At 41.0% G+C, this 27,961-nt stretch overlaps 1 protein-coding gene across 8 annotated transcripts in view; it reads left to right on the top strand.

Annotated features, from left to right (window-relative positions):
• FAT3 (FAT atypical cadherin 3) overlaps positions 1 to 27,961 on the top strand; it is a 631,203-nt gene that overhangs the window by 170,756 nt on the left and 432,486 nt on the right. For all 8 annotated transcript variants that reach the window (XM_089512860.1, XM_089512858.1, XM_089512859.1 and 5 more), the window contains exon 2: positions 115 to 3,423. In XM_089512860.1, coding sequence (XP_089368986.1) covers positions 132 to 3,423 — 3,292 coding nt within the window. In that variant the 5' untranslated portion in view covers positions 115 to 131. The remainder of the gene's footprint in view (positions 1 to 114; positions 3,424 to 27,961) is intronic.

Below are 27,961 nucleotides of genomic sequence, written 5' to 3'. Positions count from 1 at the left end.
GAAGAATGCGACAGAATGCTGACTTTTTTTTTATTATAATGCATAAACTTGGCTTGCTTTGCACATGTTTTTCTATTTGTCACTAATAAATTGCCATCTTTTTTTCCTTTTCAGGATGAAAGAATGATGTGATGGAGATAAATATGGGCCATTGGTCAGGTCCTTTGGCCCCCGCATCTGGAGTAATCTTCTTGCTTGTCCAGCTTTGGGTGAATGTCTGCCATGGCATTCAAGGAACACTACCGCTTGGCTTCCACTTCACACATTCCATGTACAATGCCACAGTATATGAGAACTCTGCAGCACGGACTTATCTTAATAGTCAAAACAGAATGGGTATCACTATGGCAGACCTTTCCTGGGATATCAAATACAGAATAGTGTCTGGTGATGATGAAGGCTTTTTCAAAGCAGAGGAGGTTGTAATAGCTGATTTTTGTTTTCTTAGGATAAGAACTAAAGGTGGGAATTCTGCGATATTGAATAGAGAAATCCAGGACAACTATTTATTGGTAATAAAAGGTTCTGTACGTGGAGAAGACTTGGAAGCATGGACAAAAGTGAATGTTCAGGTTTTAGATATGAACGATTTGCGGCCTTTATTTTCACCCACCACCTACTCTGTAACAATAGCAGAAAGCACTCCTTTAAGGACTAGTATTGCACAAGTTACAGCAACGGATGCTGATATTGGTTCTAATGGTGAATTTTACTATTACTTTAAAAATAAAGTTGACCTTTTTGCTGTCCATCCAACAAGTGGAGTTATCTCCTTGAGTGGCCGGCTGAACTACGATGAGAAGAATCGCTATGACTTAGAAGTTCTGGCTGTGGACCGTGGAATGAAACTCTATGGTAACAATGGAGTAAGCAGCACTGCTAAACTTTACATACATATTGAACGCATTAATGAACATGCCCCAACTATCAGCGTTGTAACCCATGTTCCCTTCTCTTTGGACAAGGAGCCAACATATGCTATTGTTAATGTTGATGATCAAGATGAAGGTGCCAATGGTGAGATTGAATCTCTTTCAATTGTTGCTGGAGATTCCTTGGAACACTTCCAGTTGGCTAAAGAAGGTAGATGGATGAATGAGTACAAAATCAAAGAGAAAAAGCGTATTGATTGGGAAAATTTTCCATATGGTTACAATCTTACTCTCCAGGCAAAAGACAAAGGTTCTCCACAGAAGTTTTCAGCTGTGAAACTGGTCCATATTGCTAGTCCCAAGAGAGAAAGCAATCCAGTAAAATTTGAAAAGGAAATGTACGATGTAGCCATCAGTGAGTTCTCTCCCCCTGGAGTTGTTGTTGCTATTGTTAAACTAATCCCAGAAACCCAGGGGGAAGAATATGTATTATTACCTAGTGAGGATGCTGAATATTTTAAGATTAACCACAGGACAGGTCTGATTACCACCGCACACCCTCTAAAAATTGTTGACAAGGAATTTTATGATTTAGAAGTGGTAAACAAAGATGGTGACCTAAAAACGTCTGTTACAGTCAGGATAGAAGATGCCAATGATCACATCCCAGAATTTACACAGCCTTCATACAGTTCCTATGTCAATGAAAGCGTACCTGTAGGGACCACTATTTTGTCAGTTTCTGCTTTTGATAAGGACCGTGGGGAAAATGGCTACATCACATACAGCATTGCCAGTTTAAATTCACTCCCCTTTTCCATCAACCAGTTTACTGGTGTTATTAGCACTTCTGAAGAACTGGACTTCGAGTCCTCCCCAGAGAGCTATAGGTTTATTGTGAGGGCTTCAGACTGGGGATCACCTTACCGCCATGAAAGTGAAGTTAATGTCACAATATATATAGGCAATGTAAATGACAACAAGCCATTGTTTGAAAAGGTGGCTTGTCAGGGTGTGATTTCATCTGACTTCCCTGTTGGTGGGCACATCACAGCTGTGTCTGCCATTGATATAGATGAGCTTGAACTTGTGAAATACAAAGTAATTTCAGGTAACGAACTGGGTTTTTTCTATCTGAATCCCGATTCTGGAGTTTTACAACTTAAGAAGTCCCTGGTTAGTGCTGGCATCAAGAACAACAATTTTGGACTTAGGATAACGGCAACGGATGGGGAGAATTTTGCCGACTCCATGTTTGTTAACATTTCTGTGGTTCATGGAAAAGTGTCTTCCAAAACTTTTAGCTGCAGAGAAACAAGAGTTGCTCAGCGACTAGCTGAAAAATTGCTGAAAAAGGCAAAAGCCAATGTAAAATTGAATTCTGAAGATGGCTTCTTGGATTTTTATTCTGTGAATAGGCAGCCCCCTCATTTTGATAAATCATTTCCTAATGATTTATCAGTCAGGGAGGACCTTCCCGTTGGTGCTACTATATTTAGAATCAAGGCCTATGATGCTGATTCTGGCTTTAATGGGAAGGTGCTCTATACCATATCAGATGGTAATACAGACAGTTGCTTTAATCTTGAAATGGAGACAGGTCTGCTTAAGGTCCTTATACCCTTGGACCGTGAGAAAACAGAACTGTATCTCCTTAATATTACCATTTATGACTTGGGCACTCCCCAGAAGGCCACATGGAGATTACTTACCATAACTATAGAGGATGCCAATGACAACAGGCCTGTATTTTTGCAAGAAAGCTATTCAGTTAGTATTTTGGAAAGTACTAGTATTGGTGTGGAGATTATTCAAGTTGAGGCCAGAGACCGAGATCTAGGGCCAAATGGGGAAGTGACATACTCCATATTAACAGACACACAGCAATTTGTTATCAACAGCTCCACAGGGATAATATACATAGCTGACCATTTAGACAGGGAATCCAAGGCAAATTATACACTAAAGATAGAAGCAAGAGACCAAGCCGAGAATGGGCACCAGCAGTTTTCTGTTGTGTCTCTAAACATATTTTTAGATGATGTCAATGATTGTTCTCCAGCTTTCATACCACCTAGCTATAGTGTGAAGGTCCTGGAAGATTTACCAGTTGGTACCGTCATAGCTTGGCTTGAAACACAAGATCCGGATCTTGGTCTTGGAGGACAAGTACGTTATTCTCTGGTGAACGATTACAATGGGAGATTTGAAATAGATAAAGCCAGTGGTGCTATCCGACTAAGCAAAGAACTTGACTATGAGAAGCAGCAGTTCTACAACTTAACTGTCAGAGCAAAGGATAAAGGGCGTCCGGTTTCTCTGTCTTCAGTTTCCTTTGTGGAAGTTGAAGTTGTGGATGTGAATGAAAATCTCTATACCCCTTATTTTTCTGACTTTGCTGTTATTGGATCAGTAAAGGAAAATTCACGCATTGGAACCAGTGTTTTGCAAGTGACCGCAAGGGATGATGATACTGGCAGGGATGGTGAGATCCAGTACTCCATCCGGGATGGCAGTGGGCTTGGCCGGTTTAACATAGATGAAGAAACTGGTAAGTTGTTCATTGTTTTCTTTTGTGCAGAAATGTTGCAAAACAGAACAAAAAACTTCACAAATGTCTTGGAGGTGATCTTAATATATTCACTGTATATAGAAAAGGTGCTCAGTGTGCAGTGAGGCATGTCGTGTGTGCTTATTGCTCTTAAAGTGTGATGGAAATGTTCATTGAAATCCATGCTGTGTCATTTAAATGGGAGTCAGACTGGATAGCTCAATTGAAAATGTGCTTGGCAAAGTGTGTATGGATCTATATCCAGTCTGTTTGCTCTTTTCATCCTCCCCCTGTAGCTGATTAATCCACGTACAGGATCTGCTTTTCAGCAAGCATATACACATCACTCTTGCTGAGTCTAGCCATTCAATTTCCAGTGCTTGGGGTTAAAATTTTAGTCATTGGTCGGATCTCTCTCTCTCTCTCTCTCTCTCTCTCTCTCTCTCTCTCCCTCCCTCCCTCTCCCTCTCCCCCCCTCCCTCCCTCCTCCATTCCCTTTTGCCTCTCACTCTCTCTGGTCTCCTCCAGATTGATCTAATAAATATGAATTCTTGTGATATGGCTTTTTAGATTTTGCTAAATTTTACTACTTGTTGCTTTTGCATCAATTTTTCCATCCTTTTTTTTTTTGGGGGGGGGGGGTCCTGTTTGTAGTAATTTCTTGAATTTGTTACTAGGCATGGTTTACTTGAGATGGTTTTATGGCTTGAAAGGCAAAATTCTCTCTCTCTTCTCTCTCTCTCTCTCTCTATGTATATGTGTGTGTGTGTATACATACACACACACTCAAAAACTTACAGACTTGTAGTGCAAAAGTGCTAGATCACTGTTGTACTATAGTCCTATAACTCAGAAAGAATTTGTAAAAGAAAGTTGGAGAACAGAATGACAGTTCCATAATGTCCAAAACACACTGCAGAAATAATGCAGTTTGAGACCACTTTAAATGCCCTGGCTTAGTACTAGGGAATCCTGGGCAATGTAGTTTATTGTTGCACCAGACCTCTCTGACAGAGAAGACTAAACGTCTCACATTTAGGACATTAAGGACACAGCAGCTATGGGTCAGAGGCAGTGTCATGAGATAAGTATCACATAGCTGCTTTTTTCTGGCTGTAATCGTGGTTTAAACGATGTGTGTAGTAATCTTAATAGAATCATGCAACTGCCTAGTTAGAAGGACTCTAAGGTTCATGTATTCCAATCCTTTGTCATGGGAGGAATCTACAGCTAAAATATCCCTGACAGATGTGCATTGAATCTCTGTTTAATGTCTTCCAATGAAGGAGAGTGACAGCCTTGAGAAGTGGTCTTTTCTATTGCCAAGTAGTTCCCTTCTTTCATGTAGAAGAAAACTTACATCCATTTTTGGATACAGGCACAAAGGTGTTCCAATAATACTATTTCATTCATACACATGCACGCACACACACAAACAGAAACACACACACACGCATGCATGTTACAGCATCTTTTAAATGATGTGTGTGTGTGTGTGTGTGTGTGTGTGTGTGTGTGTGAAATATGTCACTCATTCTCTATGAACTTACCCATGCAGAAACTGCTTAGGTTTATCTGTTCCAGCAAAGATGTGAAAGTACAGACTTCATTTTGTCATTGCTATGCTCTTCCTGAAAAGGAAATGCTGGTTTATTTGCAACTCCATTACTGCCTGTATATTATGTAGTGATAACCATAAATTATGCGGGTCACTGTGATAGACAGTCACTGCACTCTTGACCCTATAAAAGAAATGAAGTCTAATAAAGCAAAATTGGTGGTACGCAAAACAGGCTGTTAGTTGGGTGGAGCAAAGATTACCTTTCTTCATGCTTTATTGTTCATGTTTTATTTGATGGAGTTTTTGTATTATTATTATTCATGGTTTAAAAAAAGAAATAGAAAGCAGCATTTATTACTGGAGAAGCTTAGTATAGAAGCAAGCTGTGTTTGAACTTCATGCTTGTATTAGGTGTGTGTGTATCTGTGTATATTTTAATGGGAAAGACATTAAATGTATTCATTTTCCAGAGATGATTAAGGGTCTGACGGCTTTCAGAGATTTAAATTGCAGCCTCACTGCCATTAGGAAACATTATCAAAACCAGGGAAGGGAGGAGCGGAGGGATGCGGCCATATGATAAAATTGCAGTTCAACAAGCTGGTTGTTTAAGTATCTAATAGCTGCTGGCATTAACAGGGCCAGCTGTGACATTAGATTAAGTGAGGAAATTAGAAAGCATTACTTTGCATTTTTAAGAAATTTCATTAAGAGCTGCCTTCTCACAAAGCTCTGCCCTGAAACAAGGAGAAGATCCAGGGGCATGAACTCCCTACCTCTGTTCCTTTTGAGTTCTTCTCTTTTGTCAAAGAAGTGAATGAATGCTTTTAAAAGGTGAAGATCTACTGTATAAAAGTTGGCAGCATTAGAAATCATTGGGAAATTGCTTGGGTTCCTTGGAGGCCCAGTGGAAAGGTCAGAAGTTGGCTTCTGGTTGTATATTTTGTTCATTATAAACTTTCCCTTCCACCACTGGAGCTGGATTTTCTTGGTATTGCTGGCACCAATCTCTGAATGCGGCACAAAAGATGGCCATAAAGAGTAGTTTAACAAAACAAAGGTGGGAGACAGATTTTACATGCAAGCTCAGATCAGCAGGTAAAGATAGATGAAGTGGAGGGTAGTCTGTACTGCACTGAGATTTTGTTTTATGACAACCATATGATACGGTCTCCATAAGTCAGAAATGACTTCAAGGCATCAAACAATTAGAAATTGTGCTAAACAGGTAAGTGTACATGGGAAGAAATAGGCATACTCAGGCTGCATCTGCACTGCACAAATAAACCAGTTTGACACCACTTTAACTGTCATACTCAATGCTATGGAATTTTGGGGTTTGTAGTTTGTTGTGGCACCAGAGCTATAGAGTAGACCTACTTGTCAGGGATGATGAGATTGTAATCAAAACCTGTAGAAGAATCTATGTTGAGAAGAGTGGGTTGGTCTACATCACATACAGATTCTCTGTGCTCTGTCTGGTGATTCAGCCCTTGTCTCTGTAAGGACCGAAACAGATGAATGAATGAATGATGAATGAATGAATGAAGGTTGAATGAATGAAGGTTTATTTATATACCGCCGTTCCAATGATCACGGTGGTTAACAATAATAACAAAAACAATAACAATACATTATATAACATAGGAACCCCCCAAGATAAAACCATACAACATCATAAAAGCCATCATTCATTCCTAACTTAAAACCAATAAAACATCAATAAAACCCCCTAGCTAAAACACGATCAGACATCATTACAGGAGCAGATAACAATTCAAGACATGGTAGGGAAGGCTTGCCAAAACAAATGGGTCTTCAAATTCTTCTTAAAGGACTCAAGGGAGAGGGCTGAGCGGAGCTCGATAGGGAGAGAGTTCCAGGACTGCGGGGCAGCGACCAAAAAAAGCGGTTGCCCGACTCGGCGGGCTGACCGCTTTGCCGCTAGACGCAGCGAACGACTACAAGCCCCAGAGTGCTCTGGGGCTTGCCCCAGCTCCCTATTGGTGCGCAGGGCGAAAGGGAGGCCCTTCCGCCCCGTGACACTCTGGGAGCTGGGCTCGGTGATCGGGAGTTCCGGTCCTCCAGGGCAGATGATTGGTTCAGCTGCCCTGGAGGAGGAGTCTCCTGGTCAGGTGGTACTGAGGGCGGGGCTTAGGCCTATATAGGCCATGCTGCCAGCCCCGGCCCTCAGTCGGCGCTTGGCTCCGGATGGTTAGGAGCCAAGCAGGAAGGGAGGAGGAGCTGAGCCTTCTCCCACCCACTCACCGCTTGGGTTTGGGTTTTTTGTCACAACTTTGGGGCGGCAGCATAGGCCAGGATCTGCACGGTGTGGTACCAGGGCTACGGAACTCTGGTTTGGGAGTCAGTCGGGACCCGGGGGCGAATAGGGCAGGCGTATGGCCATTGCGGGGGCCATAACGCGAGAGCGCCTCCCGGTGACTAGGGGCTTAGCAAATATGTGAACGCATGGCAGAGATGCGGTCATACGGTGTTCATTAGCCCCTAGGTCATCCCAATGCCTGGTGGGTGCCAGGTTGTGGTTAATCAGACAAACGTGGGGTTGTTTGATTTCGCAGATCCTGACCTCATGCTTTGTGCCAACCCTACCAATGGTTTGCTTAATAAAGTTGTGGCCTTTCCTCCAACACAGTCTCCTGTGGTTATTCGGCAGCAGCATCTGAGGCAAAAGCCCTCTGCGAAGTTATTACAAATCTCGTCACAGGAACTCGCAGAAGTTGTCTCCCTCCTGACCTGAGAGTGCAGGGCGGATTATATGGGGAGAGGCAGTCCTCCAAGTACTCTGGGCCCAAGCCATTTAGGGCTTTATAGGTCGCGACCAACACCTTGTATTGCGCCCGGAAGCGAATAGGCAGCCAATGCAGATCTTTCAAGATAGGTGTAATGTGGCTGACCCTGGAAGAACCAGTGACCAGCCTGGCTGCCATATTCTGAACCAACTGAAGCTTCCGGGTTTGGTACAAGGGTTGCCCCATGTAGAGCGCATTACAGAAATCAAGTCGAGAGGTTACCAGCGCATGTACCACTGTTTCAAGGCTCCCCCGGTCCAGGTAGGGTCGCAGCTGGCATATCAGCCGAAGCTGGTAGCAGGTGCCCCTAACTGTCGCATCCACCTGAGGAGTCAAGTGAAGCGACGAGTCAAGAAGCACCCCCAAGCTGCGAACTGTGTCCTTCACGGGGAGCGTGACCCCGTTCAGGACAGGTGGACAAACCTCCTTCCCGGGACCAGGGGAACCTATCACTAGTACTTCCGTTTTCCCTGGATTCAGGCTGAGTCTGTTTTCCCTCATCCAGCCCATTACCGACTCCAGACAGGCGTTGAGCGGAGAGATGCCATCCCTAGTCACTGCAGCAGTCGGAGACACAGAGAAAACTATTTGGGTGTCATCAGCATACTGATAACACCGCGCCCCGTGTCTCCGGATGATCTCTCCCAGCGGCTTCATGTAAATGTTAAATAGCATAGGGGACAAGATCGCTCCCTGAGGGACCCCAGATGTAAGGGCCCTCTTGTCAGAGCGACAGTCCCCCAGCTCCACCATCTGGAATCGACCCGAGAGGTAGGAACGGAACCACTGCAAAGCAGTGCCCCCGATACCCAACTCCCCCAGGCGCTCCAGAAGGATACCATGGTCGATGGTATCGAAGGCCGCTGAGATGTCCAAGAGCACTAACAGGGACACGCTACCCCTGTCCATGCCCAGACGGAGATCATCGACTAAGGCGACCATGGCAGTCTCAACCCCATAGCCCGCCCGGCTGTAAAGATGGCTGTAAAGGGGCGGCTCTATGCTGCCCCTTTGAGCACCGGATAGGGGCCATGGCAACCACACACTATGACCCAATCCGGCATTTTTCCAGCCTAAAAAGAAGCAGCAAAATGCCACTCCTGTTTAGGGCAGAAAACGATGTTCTTTCTGCCGTGACAGCGGCTTTTCTGCGACATGGTGTGTGTAAACGCTGTGCCGCAGAAATGCCATGATACCACCAGCTGTTTGGTCAGTGGGGTGGCATGACGCCTGCTCGGGGGTGTCGTCGGGGCATGTGCTGTGTGTATGCCACATCCCCATGTCACCCCGAGGCAGGTGTTTTTTGCTGGTCTGTTTTGGCCCTAACTCTGTCACCGCTCCAAAAACTCTGGAAGAGATTCACCAATTATCCTCACTCGAGGCTTTTAAAAAGGCGACAAAAACCTTTCTCTTCCAGCAGGCCTTCCCTGATTGATAATGTCCAGAACCAATTGAATCCCCCTCCTTTTATTATTTTTCTTATTTGTGGTTTGTTTTTTAATTTTGATGTATTGTTATGTACTTTTTAACCATCTTTTACTGTTTAATTTTATAGTTGGGAGGGAGGGTTGGGCTGGGGTCTTGTGGGGCTTGTTGTTTTTATTGTTGTATATTGTATTCACTTTGCTGTTACCCGCCTCGATCCTCAAAGCAGAAGACACAGGATATAAATAAATATTTATTATTATTATTATTATTATTATTATTAAGTTAATTTGTTAAAAATTGCCAAAAATAACTACCAATGATAAAAACAACAACCAACAACTCCTGCAGGATCTGTGCTAAGGAGAAATTTTTAAAAGCAGTGAACAAACATATGAGCTTCCAAACAATTGCATTGCAGCAGGAGCCTCCATACAATTTGATATGTCTCTCTATGTAGCAGGATGGTTAAGGCAGTACAAAGACAGGTGTCTATGTGTGTGTGTGTGTATAAAAAACACCTGTCTTATACACACACACACAAACACACACACTTGTCTTTGTACTGCCTTAACCATCCTGCTACATAGAGGATGGTTGTTAAAGCACAAGATGAAAAGTCTGTTTCTATTAATTTAAACTGTTTAATCATACATTGGTATTCCATGCTGATTATGAAAGCCAGATATTGTTGTATTCACTCATGGGTCTGGTGTTTTTTGTTTTGTTTTGTTTTGTTTTTAAGGCAGTGAAAACATTTAAAGGGCTCTTTGAGCTGCAGTCTTGACACTCAAATTGTATAAAGGCAGCATAGTTAACAACTACACAATCCAAATGTTTAGCTCTAGATGACAAAGCCTTTTGATGAGTTTTGTTTGAAAACCACTGGTAATAGGGACAGAGACAGCTTTAATTTTGGAGTTTAGACCCTGGAAGAAAAGAAGATGAGCATGTACATATGCTGCACACAGGCCTTGTCAGACTGGCAAAAATTCAGTAAAGATCAAACAGAGGGATCAATGATCTATAGAGGAGATTTTGAGATTAGAGACTCTCTAGTTTAGGAAAAAAGATGACCAGAAGCCAAACTACTTACATTATTTCTCTAAGGGATTTTTTTGCTTTCCCTGCTTTCCCCCCTTTTCCTCTTGCACATAGGAGAATAAGATGATTTGTATCAGGGGGTACATTTATCATGATGTACATTTAATACATCCATCCCTAGCATCAATAATATATAGGTCATTTGGTTAACTCCTGTCCTGCCTATGCTCTTTTATAGTTGTGGGATTTAAGTGGTTTTTGCATTACACAATTAAAGCATTTTCATACACTTAATTCTCAAGGCTGTATCCCATACAGTCTTTGGATTTGTAGTTTTCTGATGTACTAGAGCTCTCTGGCAAAGAAGTTTTAAGTCCCTCACCAAACTTCAAATCCCATGAGGCTAGCTTATGATGGGAGCATGGTAGTTAAAGTGGTATCAAATTGCTATAACCACGTAGTATGAAAAAAATCTTAGGGGGAAAAAAGGCTTCCTTTGCCAACCCACAGACAGCCAATGTTGCTGGTCAAATTGTGACCGGTAATATATTTTAAAAAGCATTAAGCCTCCTTTCCCATGATAACAATCAGACTCTTCAGCTGTTAAAAATAAACAAATAAAGTGATTTAGGGGCTTGACAGGGCAGGCTGGAGTCACCCGTTTTTACTCCTGATGGAGGTTGCACTAACCAAACAGCATGGCCTCCGTCAGGACTAAAAAAACCCCACTAGTCTCCGTGGCTGATGCCATGAATGAGCCAATGCCGCACTGGTGCCACAACATTTAGATGCTGTGCCGCGCTTGCATCATCATGGCAGCCTCCTTGTGGACGGGGCCATGCCATGATGGTGCCGCCGCCATGCGGTAGGGCTTGAGAGCATGCGGTCACTCCACAATCCCAAGTCCTAAAATCGGCCCCAGACTGCTGCTTTCTGGCAATCTGTACTGGGTCCTAGCTTCTAGATATGTCTTTAAAGCACCGTGCAATTTGTATGTAAAATGGGGCATAAAGAAAGGCTGATGCAATACCAGAATTTGAGGACCTCTTCACACGGAATGGCATTTGGTAATACACGGAGCTATGTTACCATGTTGAACACCAGTTGAAGAGTAGACAAATTCATACAAGAGAGGATATCTATGCCTACTTGTGATGACGGCTATACACTTCTTGCACGATTAGTGCAAGTTTGCTTTTGAACTGTGTCACTGTGGAGCAACAGTGAGAAATGGCTGTTAAACTCTTGCCTTTCCTAGGCATGTTGTTTTCCATTGTGGAGAGCAGAATCTTGGATTTTCTAGCCTATTGCTCAAGTGGAGGATCATCTTAAATTCTTAAAACGTATTTAAGTTTGATGTGCACACCTAGCTTCCTTTGAAAGTTATTTTAGAGATTCTTCTCCAAAACAAGATTTCACCAAAGGCAACCAAAGAGGCTTTTATTCAACATCATGACTCACCACCTCTGGCTGTGCTGCTTAGGGCTTTGGGAGGTTCTGATTACCCCCCTCACCACCAACACCACCACTACATTGAGAATACTGAACTTTCTATATATGCTCACTTCGTATAGGTTCTGATGGAATCCATAGAATCATAGAGCTGGAAGAGACTGCAAGGGCCATCCAGTCCAACCCCCTGCCATGCAGGAAATCCAGATCAAAGCATCCCCAACAGATGGCCATCCAACCTCCATTTGAAGACCTCCAAGGAGGGAGACTCTACTACACTCCGGGGGAGTGTGTTCCACTGTCGAACAGCCCTTACTGTCAGGAAGTTCCTCCTAATGTTGAGGTGGAATCTCTTTTCCTGCAGCTAGCATCCATTGCTCTGAGTCCTAGTCTCTGGAGCTGCAGAAAACAAGCTTGCTCCCTCCTCAATATGACATCCCTTCAAATATTTAAACAGGGCGATCATATCACCTCTTAACCGTCTTTTCTCCAGGCTAAACATACCCAGCTCCCTAAGTCGTTCCTCATAGGGCATGGTTTCCAGACCCTTCACCATTTTAGTTGAGCTCCTTTGGACATGCTCCAGTTTCTCAATGTCCTTTTTGAATTGTGTCGCCCAGAACTGGACACAATATTCCAGGTGGGGCCTGACTAGAGCAGAATATTGCAGGGGGGACGGGGGGACACACTTTTTAGGACATTTTTTGGACTCCCAGGTCATTCAACAGGTTTCCAAAGAACTTTATAAGGCTCTTAGACATCACTGTTGAACTGGGAATGAGGTCAAGAACACTCTTCAGAGTGGTGGTCCATGGACCAGTGCTTGTCCCTGGCAGATTTCCATTAAACCTGCACAATTGCAGACAAAGGGAACAAATATGGAACCAGTCACTGGGATGTTAGCATAGCAAAGGAAATTTCTGGTCCCCCACTGTCAGAACTAGTGATAACCGTCCCCAGACTCAGTCAATTAGGTTTCTGCTGAAAGCTTTATTGAGAAGTCAGAAAGATCCATCTTTAGAAAGAACTAAAAACTCAGTACACATACATCAAATAAAAGCAGTTGAAAAGCCTCAACTCCATCCCACAAAACTGGTGGTCTAAACATACAAATTTCTCAAAACAATTACTTCTTCATTTGTTTTCCCTTTCTTTCACGGAGAAATTGAGCCTGGTTGTGCTAACAGCCACCGCTGGTGATAACAGAGACTTTCAAACGCTTCTAAAAGCTGCAGAAGGAAAAACATTCACACACATTCCTTTACCAGACACTCAACAGACCCAATTAATTTAAGTCCTCTCTGTGATGCTGTTTTAACCTAGGCAGTTAACATATTTTAAAACATATATTTTAAAACCTAAGGATCACACGTTTTTATATCTATTCATCAAACCCATATAACCATATTTAGCCCACAGAATATACTAGGATATCTCAGTTATATTTTTTCTATTAACTCTATTATTAGCCTAAGTGTCTTGGTTTCTCTGTTCTTTGAGTAGGCATTGATGGTCTTACCCAATTTGTTCCATATAGCACAAATCTTTGTTAATAACCAGGCACGTATAAAACAACCAAATATAATATACACCTATATAATTAAACATAACAACAAAACAAGCAAATCCAAAAGCATATTAATATCCCCTTATATAAGTGTCTCCACTATGAATAACCCATTGTCCATTAGTATATAGCACACCACATACCTGCAAATCATGCTCTAAATAACCTAGCATATAACATAACCCTTCTATAACATTATACTTAATCATAACAGTCAAAACAAAATCATGGCAGGATTGACCCAGTCCTGACACCCATATCAGATGGTTTGAGATCCAGAAGACACTCAACGGTGCTCTGCAGTTGCATATTTTGGAGTGTTGAAGGCAGTCTTAAAGGGGGTCTAGTCAACTGTTTGTGATCTTCTTGTTTAGCAATCCTTGCTAAAACTTATAAGGAATCCCTTAATTCTTTTAAAGATAGTTCAGAACCATCAGATTAGAGTATTGTTCTTCTGAAAATTCTCCATTGGCAAGTAGTGAATACTGAGTTTGATCAATTCAGCTTTAATAGATAAAGATAACAGGAGGACGTATATTAAGATAGTGGCAGCTTTAGCATTACTAAACAATAAATCAGTCATAAAAACATAACTTGGATTAATTGCTGAGGACAGAAAAAGTCAATGTATTTGTGTATGGCTCCTTTGTCATGGGTTAGGAAGCGACCTTGGCTATATTGGCTTTGTTTATTGCTTTTCTGAAAACGTGTGAAGGTAAGCAAAATTGTGATGGGAAGACAAACAAATTAGCAGTTTGGTGATATTGTTACTTCCATCATGATAACATGAAACTTCCAATAACCAAACTATTCATCACTGGTATTCGCTTCATGTGACATTCAGGTCTTGGGTAATAAATTGCGAAACGAACAAATGTGAATTTCCCCTCTTTCAAAGCCCGCCAAGACCGTTTTCATATGTTACCCTGTTCTTCATAGAGGTTACCAGTGGGTGGGGAAGGCCAGATCAGTCCTGTTTCCTATTTGTGCCCGTTTGATGTGATTTCCTGTTTCTGAATCAACCTGCAAAGCAAATAAAGGGGGAGGGGGAAAAGGAATGTGCACATTTCTTAACACATATTTTCACAAAATAATCTTTTTGTCCTTTTATCTCAAAGTGCACATTCTATACTAAAATGTGATTTTGGTCATATCTAGATGATTGTTTAATTGATGCTAGTCTTGCAGAATTCAGATAGGTGAGCACAATGAAGGATAATTGTTTTCTGATCTATGTTTTAGTCTGGTAAATGTCAATCAGGTTGGTTCACTTAGACCAGGGATGAACAACTGTGTCCAGTTCTCTTCTTGGCAGGCCAACCCCATCCCACCCCAGCAACCCAAGATACAACCATTTTCCTCTACAGTAACATGGTGACTTGAACCAGTGTGGTATAGTTGTTTGAGCACTGGACTGCAACTCTGGAGACCAGGATTTCAAATCCCTGCTTGCCCTTGGAGACCCACTGGCTGACTTTGGGCATGTCATGCTCTCTCAACTTCAGAGGAAGGCAAAAGCAACCCTTCTTCGAACAGACCTTACCAAGAAAACTGCATGATAGGGTCACCATGGGTCAGAAATGACTTAGTGGGGACACAGCAACAATAAAATGGCATCAGGAAATGGCATTCCATTAGTTTCTGCTGACAATTTGGTGAGGGTCTGCAGAGAAAAACAAAGATAGAGTGGGCCCTTGGAGCATACACACACACACACACTACATGCTCATATAAAATAGAGTAGTAAAATGGTGTCCCATATTGAGGTTTGCTCTCTCTCTCTCTGATTGTTTTCATACTGTGGTTTGTTGAATCATTGGATGCAGAACTCATGGATATGGAGGGCTGACTGTACTTTGGGTGCTATACAGGATTCTCGTGTGCTTGTGGGGTGGGGTATTTTGTGTGTTTTCACCCCTGGATGGATTTCTTTATGACTGGGGGCAAAAAAATGACTGAAAATCTTGGAACGGTTTTGGGGAGACTGGTAGGGGGCAAACTTATGACAACATTTAAACTGCTGTCTTCTGCAAATGCCTTGCTTCTCTTTGTTTTTCCATGTGCATCAAAGAAGATAGCTTTTGCTGGAGGAAGAAGCTGTCAATATGTATATGGATCCGGCTGGGAGAAATTTGGACAGAGAGCTGGGGCTGTGACTGCTGCCAGAATAAGAATGTGGAAAATTCCATATTGAACTATCAGTCTCAGAAACGTGTAGGGGTAGCTATGTTGGCCATTTAGTAAATTCAAACAAAAACCCACCCAACAGTGATACTCTTCTAGAACATGGCCACATAGCCCGAAAACCCCACAAAAAACTATGGATGCCAACTATGAAAGCCTTCGACTCCACAGTGATACCTTTATTGGCCATTGCACAATACACTTGTTGCAAGCTTTCAAAGCTCCACTGGCTAGAGATGTTAGTAAGATGCCTACATTTTGTTGTTTCTGTCCTTAGTTACGATAGTATAGGGCTGGCCTCTCCTCCTTTGGGCATGCGGCAATTGGGCAAAGTCCAAGAAATGTAAAGTCCATTTGCATATCAGCAAGGACACCTCTTTAGGCAGAGGACAATGGAATCCTCAAGAAGTCTCCATGTTTTTTCATCAGGAACATTTTTGTAGGTGCTGAGCTAAAACATGTCAATCTGGTCTAAATTCGAGAAGAAAAATAAATGTTTTGCCTTGGTTTAAGATCACAGTTTCCTGGCTCACTCATCAGGGTTCCCTTGTTGCAGCTACAATGTGGTATCTCACAAGCCAGAAAACTTATGGTAGGTAGCCATGACAGTTGGAGGATATGAGGATTTGTAGTTCTAAAATATGTTGTAACTGGTGTTGTAAGCCATTTGGGTCCTGCAGTGGGAGAATAGGTCCTTGACACTTGAACACACCTTTGGATAGTAAACTAGTGGCCCACTTGCATTACTTGAATCAGCACTGTTAAGATGGCAGGGTGTTGTTGATGTAAGTGGATTTGATTTGAAATGTTTTATACTGTTAATCTTTCCTTCAGTATAAAAAGAACAATGTCTTCTTAAGTGAAGAATTGCTAGAAATTGTAGGAACTCAAGGTGGAACATTACATGATAGGAAATTGGGAGGAACAAGTCTTCTGGATTCACCTAGTGGTTTGATCACACAATTCCATGATATTAATAAATGATTGAAGTAGACTTGCAAGCTGAAAAGAAGACAGGGAATGAACCTCTGTTGCAGGGATAAAAATATTTGCTTGTTTAATCCTTCTCTTTCAGAATGAATACTTTCAAAAGTTTTCTCCTTGCTGAGATTTCGTGAGGGTTTTTAAATTTTATTTTATTTTGGTCTGTTTTTTCAGTCTTTGGTGAAAAAATTGTACCAAAAATTCATTTTGCAAAATTGTTTTTTATAAAACCCTAAATTATTTGGTGTAATGTTTTTATTTTTTGCAAAAAAAATAAAAAGTCCTGGGTTACCGACAAATCTCACAGTCATTGCCTGTTTGCTTGGCATGTTTTCTCACTCTTTTAAAGCTAGGGACACCTTTTCTCATCAAGGACAGGAATTTTTTCCTTGAGTTTTCTTTACATCCCTGTTTGGTTGTATTTCAGATTTAGCTTGTGCAGGGAATCCAAAACTCCATTGAAAGACCAACAGAACCCCTCTTTCTGCTACATTTACCTCTCAGGGAGATGAGAAGAGCAAATGAATTACTGGAGACAAGTTGCATCTCATTTCAGTCCTCCCCTATACCTTTGGAAGTAGTGCATACATTTGAGTTGAAGGATACTTTCATTTATCATTACCGTTTGAAAGAGTTTGATAAATATGTATGTTTTGCCACTTCTAGGTTAGTGTTTTCTGCAAAGAAAATGAAATAAAAATGAAGGGGGAGAAAAATCCCCATCAGCACTACTGTTGATATTTTTTTACTCCCATTTTTATGAAGAGGTGTCTTATCTTGAGCGCTGATCTATTGAGGAGTCACCTGTGCAATTCGCTTGGGTTTATATTAAATTCCAAGCTAGTGGTACATGGTATGCGAGCTATAAATAGATGCCTGGATTTGATGTTGAGCTGAGCAGTTTTTAATTACCCCAGTATATAACCTTTCTATATAGCCAGCTGCTACTGGATCCCAAGCACAGCCAGTTGCAGCTGGGGAACATTTTGAAATACTTCATTGCATCAGCTCCCCTTGCTTTCATTTTGGGAGTAATTGTTAAAGGCTCACTGGTCCATGAGCGAGTGCACATAATTCATTTCAGCATTATTATTTTTGTTATTGTTATAGGATGGTCTCTTGGGGTATCTTCAAAAGGTGGACTGGAATCACGCCAGGAAGGGTTGGGCTGAGGCTCTCTGTTGGATGCGAACACAGTTAAGTAAGTTAAGGTGATAATGCTTAGGAAATGATGAGCTTTAACAAATACTAAAAAATTAACCTGGAGAATAAGGCTTAAAACCTCTTGGTCCACTATGCTTGCACTGTTTACGGGGTTCACAAAATCTGGTTCTGAGCAGTTTATTTCTCCTAGTCACCTTCCTCCTGCCAGCATAGATATACTGTAATAGAGCACCAACAGGCCTCTGACCTCAGAAATACTTCATAGCAAGCCAATGTGATGACACATCCATATTTTCATAGTAAGAGTGTTTCAGGGCTTAATGTGATACACTTTGCATTACAGGTTGAGCTTGTTTGAACGGTATGAGTCTGGGACCATATTAAAACATGGAAACAAAGGTGGAGAAATGTTTAGGATACTCTATTCCTTAGACACAGGAGATAGCACTCTTGCTCATCACCATACTGAAAACCTGTGTTATATGGAACCAGGACATTTGTTAGCAGAGACTGGTATAATTTGCAATCCTCTCCCTTGGCTCCCCTGTCTTCCCCTGAACAATATATGGTTGAAAGATTATTCAGATTATGCAGATTATTTGGGAGCAGCTTGGTCTTGAATGGGCAAGAACTGTTGCCTTTGCCTAAGACTTGCTTCAGGCAGAGATGAAACTGGTAAAGCAAGTTTGAACAACACATTTTTTTTGGACTCTTGTTGGATATATAGCTGTGGAGCCTGGACTTCAAAACTTGCCATTATACCGCTGTCTAAAACTATTCTGTGTATCCAGTTTATGACCATCCAAATTGAAGTCTTGAATCCTATTGAAGTCTTGCACATGCATAAGGTCCTCTATGGAGGCCATTCTTTGTCCAGGGTGGTTCACAATTGTTGAAGAAGAGTTGTACATACAGTGCCATTTATTGTGAGAGTTGAATATGTACTTTTGGATTGTGCAATTTCCCTGTTCATTAAGGAGGCAGCATTGTGGAACCACCATGTAGCTCCATGAGAGCAAAGTTAAGCTCAATCTCTTTAATGTTGGGCCTTGGCTGCAATGTGGATAAGAATGGAAAGAGTATTCTAAAATATTTGAGAAACCCTGATTAGAAGAATCTTGGACTGATGAGAATCTTTCCACTTTGTGACTTATTTTGCACAAAGTTTACATGTGGTTATTTTGCACAGAAAAATGCACACATGGTTGATTTGCATAGAATGCAGAATTTTTTTTGCTGTGCAAGAATTCCTGTGTAGGAATTTACATTTCTCCATTGAATTGTTATCCCTCCCCCTGCCCCGCACACACCAAAAAATGCTAATTCCTGTGCCGAAATCCTGTTTTTCTGAACTAAACGATCACATGTAACTTTTGGGCAGAATAAGTCTCAAATTAGAAATAGGCTCCCAAAACATTTTAAAAAGAAAACTATGTGGTTTTCAAATACTTTCTCAAAGTGAGGGGGAAATGCTGAAATTATTCATTTCTAATAAACAGTTGGAGAAGAGGAACTACATCCTTGAGTCTGCAAGACCTGAGCAGGACTGTTGATAGGATGACTTGTAGGTCTCTCATTCATGGGGTCGCTGTAAATCAAAGTCAGCTTGATGGCAGTTAACAACAAACCTTTGAGATGATTCTTTGTGCAGAATTATATCCCTAATTCTGAAAGCAAACATTATTGGTGAAAAAAACTAAACAAACCAAAGCAAAAGAAGAAGAAAATGCCAGTTCAGTTGTGATGCTGCAGCATGCTGACCAGCAAAAATTGCTAAGGATTTAGGCAGTGTCTGGGTCCACCTCCTCCTCCAACCTTGCTTCTTTGTTGCTATTTATGCTGTTTTTAACTCCATCCTCATTCCTCAAATGCACCATACACTGAGCCAGGCAGGCTGGATTCTCTTGTAGCCACCTGCTTTTATAACCTTCCATGCTAACATATGATGCTAGCAATTTTGAGTTGTCAACGGCCCACACTTCAGCTTATGTTATGAACAATTATTTCCCTTTTTGTGTCGACATGCTTCATTGGAACAAGGTGTGTAGCTCTTGTACTGGCTAAGTACAAACCAATCAATATAGTCTGGGCTTATCCCTCTCATCTCCTGTCTTCTGACTAGGGAGTTTCTTTGAACTGTTTTACACCTCTGTAGGTGAAGCAAAGAAAAACAAGGATCAAGGCTAAGGCTAGTGCTGAGTTCATTTCTTGTCATCAAGACCTGTACTTTCAACCTGTACTGTTGACCTTAGTTAAACATCATTGTTTAGAATGCGTCAGGGACAGAGATCAGGAACCATAGCAAACTATTCCCCAAATCAGTGTGTGTGTGTGTGGGGGGATCTCTTTATAAAGAGTACTCTGCTAAGGAGGTGTTTGAATTGGAGGCTGAGTAAGATATCTGGTCTTTGTAGATAAAGGAAAACAAATCCATAGCTCTTTGGAACTGATAGGATTTGCAAAATGCATTATTTAAAACACTCCCAGAAACATTGATTTATGGGACCTGTCTCAGAAGGCTGTGTTATTTATGGAATGAGAGATGTCAGAGGGGGCAAGTTGTATCTAAAGTGGGGGGGGGGGGACTGGAGGTTGCAGTGCCAGGCAATTTATTTTTAAGATAAAGCATCATGCTATTCTCAGAGTTGTTTAAGAAAGCTCTGAGAATAGGGATGGGAGTCATGTGGTCTCAGATGTTGCTGGATTGTGGCTGTCACCAGTCCTAGACAGAATAGCCAATGTTAAGAAATGCTGGGCAGTGCAGTCCAGAAACATCTTGACCTGCCTTGGGTCCCTTTTTTGGGGAGAAAGATGGCATTACAATCACAAAAGACCAGATTGGTATTAACCTCCCAGAGGTGTTTCTTTGCTGCTGCCCCAAAACTATGGAACAACCTTCCGGAAGAGATCCATTTTATCACCACCTTAGATGCCCTTAAGAAGGCAGTCAAGACTAATCTTTTATGGCAGGCCTTCCCACCTTGATCCCTATGTTGGATCTCCCATCCACTTTAGATGGTCCACTCCATTTGACTGTAACTGATCAGAATTTTAATTGTGAATTTTATTACAGTCGGCCCTTCTTATACACAGATTTTTTTATACATGGATTCAAGCATCCCTGGTTTGAAAATGTTCAAAAAAAGTATAAATTTCAAATATCAAAGTTTGATTTTCCATTTTTTATAAAGGACACCATTTTGCTATGTCATATTTAACGAGACTTGAGCATCCATGGATTTTGTTATCCACAGGGGATCTTGGAACCAAACCTCTGTGTATAACAAGGGTCCACTGTAATTTAAAATGGGGAGGGTTGGGGGATCTAATTTAGTTATTATTGTTTTATTGTATTTTATCTCTGCTGTAATCCCACCTCAATCCCCAAGGAGAGGCTGGAAAATAATAATAATAATAATAATAATAATAATGAAATACATATTCACTAGGGTTAGAGGAACAAGACCCCCGTGAATATGGAAAAAATGCAAATAACAAAAACACTGTTTTTACCTGAGAGGACACCTCTCTAGGAATCTCTAGGTCCTCCAGTGCAACTCTGTGGTCAATGTCCAACATACACTGACCACAGAATGGCACTGGAGTAGCTACAAATGGTCTTTCAGTGCAACTTTTAGTTAAAGTTGACCACAGAGTTGCACTGGAGGACCTAGACAGTCCTAGAGAGAACATATTAATGAAATCCGTGAATAATCAAATCCGCAAATATCAAAGCCACAAATATGGAGGGTTGACTGTAAATCAATCTTGAGAACTGCATAATTGCCTCCCGCACTCTAGTGCAGGGGTCCTCACCTTTGATCCTCCAGCTATTTTATATTTCAGCTCCCAGATGTGTTCACCAGTTCTGGTGGCTGAAGTACAAAGCATCTGGAGGAAAAAAGTTTGAGAACCACTGCTCTAGAGCAGTGGTTCCCAACCTTCCTAATGTCGCGACCCTTTAATACAGTTCCTCATGTTGTGGTGACCCAAACACATGAAATTATTTTCATTGCTACTTTATAACTGTAATTAAATAGGTGTTTTCCAATGGTCTTAGGCGACCCACATGAAAGGGTCATTCGACCCCCAAAGGGGTACCGACCCACAGGTTGGGAACCACTGATCTAGAGGATGCTCCCAGACTTTTAACTAGAGGAGCATAGAATAAAAGAGTGCATGACAGTCATTTTCTTACTCCAAATTTTCCATATGTTTATATAAATTAACATCTTTTGACATCTACAGAAAAGAGAAGCACATGGAAGCAGATAAAGGATCAACGTTCCCCCACCCCTCAAAATCAGATCCTCTTTAAGGAGGTTTTTGGCATCAGATTGAACCTTTCTTATGTGGAGCCCTTCTTCCCATAGATAGTTGTTATAGTATCCCTTCAAGTCATTTCCAATTTAGGGCAACCCTAAGATGGACCTACCATGGGGTTTTCTTTGAAAGGTATGTTGAGAGGTGGTTTCCTTTGCCTTCCTCTGAGGCCGTGAGAGTCTGAGTTGCTCAAGATCACTCAGTGGGTTTCCATGGCTGAGCAGGGATTCAAACCCTTGAGTCCTAAGTCCTAAGTCATAGTCCAGTGCTCAAATGACTACACAGCAATGGTTGTTGTCATAAAAATACCCAAACCTTGAGATCATCCCCATTGGTCCTTCTATGGCAGCATCTACATAGATTCAATGGGTGCACTTTAGACATGAGGCCTTTTTGGTAATGGCACTCAGTTGGTGGAACATGTCCCTTGGAGAAGCTTGGCACCACTGACACTATGTTTACTGCACCAAGTAAAGCACTGCGGATCTTTCTTCAGCAATTACATTTTAATTGTAAGATATTTTGGTGCTTTTACAACTGCTTTACAAATATTTTTGCTTCTGGTGCTTTTTTTCTTTTAAAATTCTCTTATTTTATTTTATTCATTTTTTTTCTGGATTGCAATAAATAACATAGGGACTTTTTAACTATTGTGGGTGTTAACATTTTATCTAACCCTAGGACAGCTGCTTTATGATACCACATACAAAATATGGTTAAAAACAATGAGGAAAAATTGGAAATCATATGGTTTCTGGAATGTTGCCATAGTCCTAAATTATTCTTATCCACAGTTTTTTTTATCCATGGATTCAAGCACCCACGGCTTGATATTTTAAAAATACACAAAATTTCAAAAAGTATCCATGGCTTGAAAAAAATTCAAACAATTGTATAAATTCCATAAAGCACACCTTGATTTTGCCATTTTATATAAGTGATACCATTTTATCATACCATTATATTTAATGGGACTTGAGCATCCACAGATTTTGGTATCCACAGCTACATGTGCTTGTCCTGAAACCAAACTCCAGTGGATATCAAGGGCCAAATGTATTATATCATTAATTTATCCATATATATACTATCTTTCTCTCGATAATGAGACTCAAGGTGGCTAACCCCTTATTTAAAAGAGTAGAAATGTTATTTCTCTTAATGATGAACTGATTTACACTCCTTTATTTTTCTTCCCATCCTATTTGAGAGCAAAGACACCAGGAAGACTTTGTCATAGAATTTTTCCATAATAGTTCAGTTTGTTTTCCTTTCATGGCTTTTGCTCATTTGCTTGTTTTGCTGTTAATCCAAGTGGTAATGTATTGGCATCTTGGCCACCATTTTGAATCTTTCATATTGCCCTGGAATCTGTTGTCCTTCTGGGATGTCTGAAGAAGGAGGGTGGTAGCTTCCCAAAAAGGACTGGAAAGAGTGTTTGGAGAAAAAAAGACTGTGGGTGAAGCAGTGTGGAAAGACGAGAAAAAGAAAAATGTCAGGGATTTTTTCACTAAAAGGTCTTCTGAGAAAGTTTGGCTCAGCTCTATTTTTTAATGTAATGCTATGTCATGCTGTAATTGATTTTTGGACCAGAAAAGTATATTCTGGGGAATGGATAATTTCCTGCCTAAGGTATTCACTGTGGGCTACCTGTAATCTTATTTCAGTGAGAAAAAAGAACTGTTCTTAGAATCATAGTTTTCATTTTGAGCACAGAGTCTACATCATGGTTTTTTTAATGCTGAAATTAGTTCAACTTTTCCTATAATTTTTAGTTCAGCAGAATATGGTGCTATTCAAACACTTGAATAAATTCTGCACCAATTTTAAGTAATATGAAGCCAGAAGGTCCTTTGCTGAAACTTAAAAAAAATCTGTTGGAAGAAGATGATTTCTTGACCCACTGTTCTCTTCTCCTATCTAAATATATGTATCATCCTATTGGTGACATATACACTGATTTATGCCTACATGTGCAGCAGGAGAGGACTGGGAAGATGGCTTGTAGTTCTGCCTGCATGCTACATCTCCTAATGCAGGGTCCTTGCCAAAATTGAGAGGAGGACAGTGGGGGAGGTATGCACACTTTTGTATGTATTTACTATGAAAATTAATTCAAACCCTTGTTCGTTTTATTGCCAGCTGCCACTTAGATATGAATTGAGGTTTCACCATTAGGTTTGAACTTTAATTTTTTGTCTTGATCCTTGGAGAGGAAAACCTATTCTTCATTACTGATAACACTGGAGAGATGGCAATTTAATTTTCTTCTTACATCATTAATTAATTCATTAATTAAATTGTTTTTTAAAAAAGAAACTGTAACATTTACAGAGAAATCACTATTGCCCCCTAAACGCAGGCTTTGTTGTACATGCTTGTGGAGACCCAGCATGGTGTAGTGGTTTGAGCATTGGACTATGACTCTGGAGACCAGGGTTCAATTCCCTGCTTGGCCATGGAAGCCCACTGGGTGATCTTGGGTAAATCAGGCACTCTCAGCCCCAAACCCCCCTGTGATAGGTTTGCCTTAGGGTCACCATAAGTCAGAAATGATTTGAGGGCACGCAAAAACAACAACAGACACCTTGTTGTTGCCTCCTAATTACATATCCACTGTGTTGTTTCCTCATGATTGCATATTTAAGTTGACTCCAACTTATGGCAACCCTATCCTAGGGTTTTGTGGCATGGGAGTGGCAGTTTGTATTCAGAGGAGGTTTGCCATTGGCTTCCTCTAAGGCTGAAACATTGTGACTTGTCCATGGTCACCCACTAGGTTTCTGAGGTAGAGTGGGGATTCAGATCCTGATCTCCATGATCCAATACTCAAACTGCTACATCAAGCTCGCTGTCGTATTGGCACAACTCAGAAGCATAATTTATTGAGTTTAAAGAACATTTGCTATTGCAGTAAGTCATTTTTGACTTATGGCAAATCTAAGGTGAACCTATCATAGAGTTTTCATGGCAGGTTTCTTCAGATTCTTCAGATTGCTACTGACATCCTCTGAGACTGAGAGAGGAATACTTGCCCAGGGTCACCCAGTGGGTTTTTATACTTGAGCAGAGAATTGAACTGTGACCTCCATAGTCATCCAATACTCAAACCACTATACCACATGGGCTCTCTTAAAATACCTTTCATCCAGATAAATATAGTATGACATCTGAAGATCTCTAACTTCAATGATGTAAGATGTCTTAAATGTATACAAAATAAAAAACCCCAGGTTTGGGAAGACAGAGAGAGAGAAAAGAGAGAGAAAAGAGAGAGAGAGACCTTGCATGTTGAGAGCAGCAGCAGATAGGTGAATCTGGGCCATCACTTTTCTTCAAACTCTTTTTCACACATCCTGGATTCCTCTGGAGTCCTTGTCTCCAAAGAGCCAGCAAGCAGTTCTTTCTCCTTTTCATTTTTTTAGACACAGCAATTCTGCATGGAATCTCAAGATGCTTCTCCACCTCTTCACAGCACCACTTGCAATGAATAATGAGGCAAAACCAAATATCCTTTGTACCAAAGGAATAATGGCTGTTGCTAGTTTAGCCTGATTTATCTACTTATTTCCAAATTCTGATAATAAGTACTGTTAACCAACAAATCAGTTTTGGAAAAGTTGAGGAAGGGGGCTGGGGTATCTAATAAGTTGTTAAATTTAAACAGCAGTTTCCAAGGTGTAGATCTGAACTAGTTAATATAGCCCTTCTTCCTCTGACAGCACTTTTCAGTGAAATAAGATGAAAGTCAGCCCAAAGCGAATGCCTTAGGCAGGAAGGATCTGTTCTTCAGTGTGTACTTCTGTTTTCAAAAAATTGATTATAGCATGGCTTAGCATTGTCATTACATTAACATATGAGTCTCCTTTTCCTCCCTCGGTTATGATGATGCTTGGTTAACATTTGAGAATTCGATTTTGTTACATTACTGTGTTTCTATTCTATTCATATGGGGAAATGTGTATTAGATGAAGTCAACCTAGGAGGAAGAAGTGTGGGGTTCCTTGGATAACCCCACTACAATTTAGGACAAAGAAGAATCCAGACAGTGCCCCATCACAATGATTTCTTGCTTGGTGTCACCTCTGATTGCTTCTTGATCTCTGCCCCAAACCCCACTTTCTTTCTTTTTTTTTTAACCCCTTGATTTTATGAGCAAAGGTGATGATGGACCTAGAGGGACCTCAGAGCTGGTGGGGAAGTCTTGTTCCAATTGTAAGAGGCTCTGTTGATGTGGGGCATCGTTCCTGTCTGAAGAAAGACCTAACCTGGATGAGGCAGTCAATCCAACTGGCAGCCTGAACAAGCACAACAGAGGCTGACGCTGATGATTCCCACTGCCAAGTCTTCTCTGGTCTCATACTGGCTAAACAAGTTTCTTCCAGATTTTTTAAAATCAACGATCCAATTCATGTTTTGTAGCATACCTGCTGCTGCAGAATTCACATGTGCTGGTCATGTGCATGATGACAGGCTTGCTTTGTTGATAGTAGATGTGGGATGACCAGGGGAAAAAAATAAGTGTAACAACTCCAAATGCACATACCTTCCCAGTTCTTTGGGTGGTTGGAGTGGAAGGTAAATGGATCTGTGATATAACTACAGTATGCCCTGGTGGCGCAGTGGTTAAATGACTGTACTGCCACCACTCAGTCACAAACCATAAGGTTGCGAGTTCAATACCAGCAAAAGGGCTCAAGCTCGACTCAGGCTTGCATCCTTCTGAGAAGGTCACTAAAATGAGTACCCAGCTTGTTGGGGGCAATTAGCTTACACTTTGTAAACCGCTTAGGGAGTGCTTAAGTGCACTGATAAGTGGAATAGAAATGTACTTCCTATTGCTATTGCTATGCCTCTTTCAGTGCCACCATACTGTTAAGCGAGAAGGGACAATTGTCAAAGTTTCTACTGAAATACAGACGTTGTCTACTGAAATGCAGTGGTATTTATTCTTTCAGACTACAGATTGGTGATTTGGGTTTCTCTGGGAAAAGTAGAACCAGAACATTTTTAAAATAATGTTATCTGTTAATCATGTTGAGTTTACATGTTATACTGAAACATATTCAAAGCTTTGTGTGAAAATCATCTTACCGTAATAAAATAAAATATTTAAAGAGAATAGCACATAGATACGTTTAACAGAATAGCTGAGAGGACTCTTTTTTTTAAGGACACATACCTAAAGAATGAGAACCAGCATGGTGCAGAGTTGTTGGACTAGGACTGTGGAGACCAGGGTTCATATCTCTGCTCAGTCATGGAAACCTACTGGGTGACCTTGGGCAAGTTGCACTCTCTCAGCAATGGAAACCCCCCTCTGAACAAATCTTGCCAAGAAAACCTCACAATAGATTCACCTTAAACTCGCGAAGAGTTAGAAATAACCTCAGGTCACACAACAACAACAGCAGTAACAAACCTAAAACATGCTATACTTGATATATCAGCAGAGAATTAGACCAGAGAATGGGTAGTAATTTCCATTATTCTTAGATTAGTGGGAAATCTGCACAGCTTCTGCTGGACTAGCATTGACTCAAATGCACCTTGGCCATTTTTTTGCTAATTTGAACTGCACTTTAGCATAAATTGAGTTTCACATTTGTGTAGGAGGTTATTTGTTCACAGCTGTAAAACTAAACAAATCAATACTGAAGTACAAGAAGAATGACAACAAAACCAGTATTCAAATAGATATAGTGTGTTTAGCTCCACTCCAAACACATACACACAGAACAGATGTATAAAGGAATCCTGTAGCACCTTGGAGACTAACGTTGAAGAGGATATTTCTGCCATAACCTTTCATGGACTTCATCTATGATGGACTGAGTACTAATGAGTATACTATAAAAGACAAGAATATCTCCATTATGTACTAGAAGTTTTGTCCAAATGAGGATAATAACAATAAACACAAACAATAGCAAAATGACAAAAACAAGTTCATCCGCAAACATACAGAAACCATGCAGGAATCAATAAGTCAAGTGCAAAAAGCAAAACAAAACCTGGAAGAAG

The sequence above is a fragment of the Sceloporus occidentalis genome, unplaced genomic scaffold (genome assembly GCF_023333645.1).
Source record: "Sceloporus occidentalis isolate IW3139 unplaced genomic scaffold, rSceOcc1.0.p SCAF_2, whole genome shotgun sequence".
Classification (NCBI taxonomy): Eukaryota; Metazoa; Chordata; class Lepidosauria; order Squamata; family Phrynosomatidae; genus Sceloporus; species Sceloporus occidentalis.
The sequence above is the reverse complement of the archived record's forward strand: the minus strand, read 5'-3'. Positions and strand labels throughout refer to the sequence as shown.